The sequence below is a fragment of the Eurypyga helias genome, unplaced genomic scaffold, assembly GCF_000690775.1.
Source record: "Eurypyga helias isolate BGI_N326 unplaced genomic scaffold, ASM69077v1 Scaffold48850, whole genome shotgun sequence".
Taxonomy (NCBI): domain Eukaryota; kingdom Metazoa; phylum Chordata; class Aves; order Eurypygiformes; family Eurypygidae; genus Eurypyga; species Eurypyga helias.
In genome coordinates this window covers 1-4,868 of record NW_010227257.1, presented here as the reverse complement: position 1 = coordinate 4,868, position 4,868 = coordinate 1, and the positions used below count along the sequence as shown (strand labels likewise).

General features: G+C 47.2%; 1 protein-coding gene across 1 annotated transcript; it reads right to left on the bottom strand.

Moving 5' to 3' along the window:
- Positions 1–2,837: 2,837 nt before the first annotated feature.
- ID2 (inhibitor of DNA binding 2, dominant negative helix-loop-helix protein) lies at positions 2,838–4,862 on the bottom strand. The gene is made up of 3 exons (XM_010155646.1): positions 4,535–4,862; positions 4,317–4,381; positions 2,838–3,643 (listed from the first exon to the last, which is right to left on the bottom strand). Exons 1-2 carry the CDS (start codon positions 4,784–4,786, stop codon positions 4,325–4,327), a joined length of 309 nt encoding a protein of 102 aa, XP_010153948.1. The 5' UTR covers positions 4,787–4,862; the 3' UTR covers positions 2,838–3,643; positions 4,317–4,324.
- Between the last annotated feature and the right edge of the window lie 6 nt (positions 4,863–4,868).

Genomic DNA, 4,868 nt, shown 5'->3' with positions numbered 1-4,868 from the left:
GGCTCCGGCTCGGAGGTGTGTCCCCTGCGGGCGAGGAGTAGGCGCTCTCGGGAATATTTTTCTCCAAATATTGGCGCTGGTTCTTTAAGTGGCTTCTGGGTCTTTTTGGTGCGGTAGAGGCAACGCTGTTTTCCCAGGGGAGAGTAAACAACACCCAGCCGGCTGCTCCCCGCCTTCCCTACCTGGCGATGGGCTGGAGGGACCCCACCACCCCTGCATGCCAGACGGGCGAGCTCCGTACTGCTCTAGTACGTGTCACCAGCAGCGCGTTACGTGCTTCACCGTACTAAGATGTTCCCTGAAAATCCAGGTGAGGCATTTCAGTGTACGTTCATGGCTTGGGATGAGGTCAGGAGCGGGTCCATGTGCTGTTAGGGGCAATACGCAAGCAAAGCCAGGTTTGGAAACCTCTCTTCTGTAGGAAAGACTCCTCTTCCATCTCCCCTCGCATCCTTTAGTGAGCGTCCCCCGTGGGGAAGTGTCTATAGGTGCATTTGCAACTTTCATGCATGCCCTACTCGAAAAGGATTTTACGGTGTTTAAATATGATTGTTGCCAACACCACTTTGCCATCCCCTGGTCGAGTACGGGTCCTCTCGATCGGCTGTGTTCAGCTGTCCGTTGACAGGACCGTTGCCAACAACTGCATTCAGAGACACACTACGTGGGCCAGGGGAAGCGGCAAAAACTTCCGATTTTTCTCATGTGTTCTGGAGAGACAATGACAATGCTGGGGAACAAAGAAATCCCACATCTTCAAGAATTCACGTAAAAGCTTTGGGCACTCAGCTTTGACCTTGCTGTTTATCTTTGAACGACAGAATCTTCAGAACAAAACCGAAGAGCGAATCTCTACGTGGAGCACCTCGCTCAAGCACCTCGTTCTGATCACAGGGATGCCGTGTCAAGATGATGAATTAGTTAATCCTGAGAGAGGAAAATTTTTTTTTCCTTTCTTAATTTACATTTTTAAAAAACATGTTTGTTTGTTTTCCTGCTCAGCTCCCAACGCCTTGTAAATTGTGAACTCCTCTTTTGGCTACGCATGATAAGGAAATGGGTTTCATTCTACAAGTGTGTTAATCATCCTGCAGCTTTAAAATACCAAAGTGCAAATGCCTTAGTTTCTAAAGGGGTCGATCTTAAAATAATTACAAGGATCTGACTGCTGCAGCTCTTTAATTTTATTAATGGAACTGTGGGTTTAAAGCAATGCTTGCTGTGGTCTTGCCCTAAAATGAACAATAGGGTGAAAAATTAGGTTTGAGGGAGAAACTGGGTGGCAATTATGTTAAATTGTTACTGGTTTGGAAGGATGAGAATCTCAATACTGTGATTAAACCCCCAAATCTGCTACTGTTTGGAATTAGGTAAAAGAAACACAAAAAGGAGTATTTTAGGGACTGAGGCGTGCGATGAGGTGTTTTCCTACCGGGCTGTCAGGGTTAAACACTCGTTGCAGGAAGCTGGAACACGAATGCTGGGTGCTCAGACAGTAGGGAGGCCTGGCCACAGGAGGCACAGCCGCTGCGTGCTGGAGGGAGAGTTTTCCGTAAGCTGGTCTGGGCTGGGGGGGCCTGGTGAGCAGCAGTACATCAGCTCTGCCCCGTGTGTCCCCCCCTCCCCGTCCCAGCTCTTGCTAACCCTTGGCTTCTGATGGTGCTGAGCCTCTGCGAGGGTGCGCTTCTGCTTGGGCAGGGCGGCTTCTGTATTAAGAGATCAGAGCTGGCTTTCTCCCAGCCTACGTGAATGGATTTGGTGTCAAGGGCAAGGAAAGGCAGCTGCTGCTGCCCCAGAGCACCACCCACCCACCTGCTGCCGGTGAAAGTGTTCCTGGGCCCAGGTGAGGCTCCTGCCCTTCACCCCGAGTCCCCAGAGCACAGAAACCTGAACCACACTCCCTGGGGCCCAAAGGGTAGTGCCTGCCAGCGCTGTACTTACCGGGGGCATCAGCCAAGTTTCCCTTGTTCCTATCGCAAGCGATTCTCTTCAATTCATATGTAGGAGTCAAAAACTGAACTTCCCATTTCAGGCAAGTTTGTAAGTGAGCTTAAATTAGACTGTCATCTGATAGGGCAGTTCCCCCAGCTACTGTCTTATGACAACCGAACAGCTCTAATGAGCAGTGATAGTTACAGGCGACTCGTGGGGTACAGCAAGTGTCCCTTGACCAAGTAAAGGGCATTGCATAGCTTCTGAGGGCAAAAGAGAAAGAAGAAATAAATTGTTACTGGCTTTCAGGAATTTAGACTCCTGTTTCAAACTTAATTTAATTCTTATGGAGAAAGAGTTCCTTTAGGAGCAGCCAAAGTTTAATCAGTAACACAGCAGCGATTCAGCTCAATTCTCAGTATCTTAGTCATACGGAGAAGCTGCTGCAACTGATTAGAAACCCCATTTCATTGAAATATTGCATGGAAGCATGAACATTCCAGTGTGGAAAGGCAGCAGTCACTTCATCATTCTAGATGCCCTGTTAACGCATCACCAACTCTCACATTCAAAGAGAAATTTAATAGTTGGGGGAACTAATAACCACCCACAACCCTTAATTCTGAGTGATTATTCTAAACACAAATTAAGAGATCTGGGCCATTACCACTGAGAACTGAATCATCCGTAGGGGCGGGAGAGGGGAGGGAAAAAAAAAAAAGATAGCAACACTCCCTGGGACTGTCTCAGGATTAACTGCTTTTGTGTATGTTTCCAAACACTTTGTCAATTGCATCCACTCTGTAGTAAGTTACTTCTCTCCTTCCTTTCGCACTGTTTACAGGCAGGTTACTTAGAAACTTGGAATATATACTCAAATAAGATTCTACAAGTTACAAGGAGTGTTATTCACTTCAGGTAATTTTATTCTTTATATTCTCTACATATTTGAATTTTAACTCAGTAAAGTCATAAACAGAATGTATACGCATTTAAAATAAAAGAGAAAGCACAACACAGACCAAAGCCAGCAAACAGTTGGTCCCCAAAGAATAAAGCAAGCAATCAGTTCAATAAACACACTTGATTTATTTTGTATAAAAAGGGTTAAGTTTACAACTAAACTTTTATAAAAAGTTTAGCATGATTAAGTACATCATTACACTTTTTGCAGAAATGTAGATTTCTGCCACTATACAAGAAAACTCTAATTAAAGAGTTCACAAGGTTTCACTCATATATATATATTTATATATAAATATATACACAGCATTCAGTCCTAGGTTTGTGTCAAAAGGTAATTTCTGACCACAGACTTTCCTAAAAAAACTGAACACTGGATCCTTCTGGTACTCACGCTCCACCTTTGGAAGAAAAGGCAAAGTCTGCTTTAAAATGGGCAACTCCTTGTGAGATTTTTGTTTCGCTCCCCACGTTGGGAATAGTATATAAAGGAAGCCTTCCAACTAGGGAAAGGGTATTTAAGAGTCTCTTCATAAATAACTAGGTTCAGTCCAAGTTGAAGAATGGGGTGGGGATAAAGATCAATCTTGAAATTTTTTTTTCTTCTTTATTAATTTTAAAAGGTCCTTTTAGTTAGATGTGGATTTCCCCCTCCGGATACAGCTGAAAAATAAATTCAGCACCTCAAAAAAAAATCCTGTAGACATTTTCTTGTGCAAAAAAAAAAAAACCCTCATGAGTGGAACACCTGCAAGAGATTGAAGAGAGGCATATTTAGGAGAATGCTAACAGGGCAGAGATCCGGACAGACTGGCGCCAGAGAGGAAGCCACAGTTTGAACATTTAACCAAACACTCAGAGATTGGGCAAACCCTGGCGTCCAGATGCAACACATACACGCTCACACACTCGCCCTCAGCAGCGCGATTTGGACGTTAAAATAACATACACTGGAGGAAAAGGGTAGAGAGAGGATTCTCAGTCCAATCTCCAGTTTGATCTCTCCAAACGCAGTGCTCAGAGGCGCCAGTCTGCCTCTCACAGCAATTACTTGATTAAAAGCAGTCACTTCTTTAACTGATAGCGCAGACCACATCACAGAATTGAAGGAATCGTGCCAAGATTCCCAACTTAATCAGTCACTTTGGCCCAGGAAGCTGAGACTCCAAGAAGAGATAAGGAGAGAATTTGCATTCGGCAGGGAGTTACTATCACAGCCGCCTGCGCTGCTTAATGAACCTCGGCAACAAAACACACTTTGGACTGTACGGCTCAGTCGTCAAGTCTGACTTCGTACTGATTAGAAAGGAATCTCCTCACCAGCTTTTCGGACCGATTTTTTTGCAATAACCCCCGCGCCTCCCGTTCCCCAGGGAAGCACTTTTCACCCCAAGTTCCGAAAAGAGAGGCGCTGCACTCACCGTTTGATTCAGCCACAAAGTGCTTTGCTGTCGCTGGACATGAGCTCTGAGGGGAACTCGGACGCCTGCGAGGAGGAAAACGGCACGAGGGTAAGAGGCAGGAGCGAAGCGCCCCGGGGCACGGCTGGCCCCGTCCCCGCGTTACGGAGGCGTCTGACCGACTTCGCCCACCCCGCCTGGGGGAGGGCAGAGCCGGGGGGCGCGGGGGAGGCTCGTACCTGTAGCGAGAGGATGCTGATGTCTGTGTTCAGGGTGGTCAGAGGGGTTCGGGAGGAAGGGTTCTGCCCGGGTCGCTGGTGGTGCAGGCTGACGATGGTGGGGTGCGAGTCCAAGGCGATCTGCAGGTCCAGGATGTAGTCGATGACGTGCTGCAGGATTTCCATCTTGCTCACTTTCTTGTTCTGCGGGATGCTGGGCACCAGCTCCTTCAGCTTGGAGTAGCAGTCGTTCATGTTGTACAGCAGGCTCATGGGGTCATCCACGGGGGTTTTGCTCCGGGAGATGCCCAGGTTGTGCTCCGAGAGGCCGCTTTTTCTGACGGACCGCACCGGG

Coding starts and splice junctions, on each gene's coding strand:
- ID2 (XM_010155646.1), bottom strand. CDS start 4,786: ATGAGCCTGCTGTACAACATGAACGACTGCTACTCCAAGCTGAAGGAG. Junction 4,382..4,534: donor TCAGCATCCTCTCGCTACAG/GTACGAGCCTCC, acceptor TCCTCCTCGCAG/GCGTCCGAGTTCCCCTCAGA.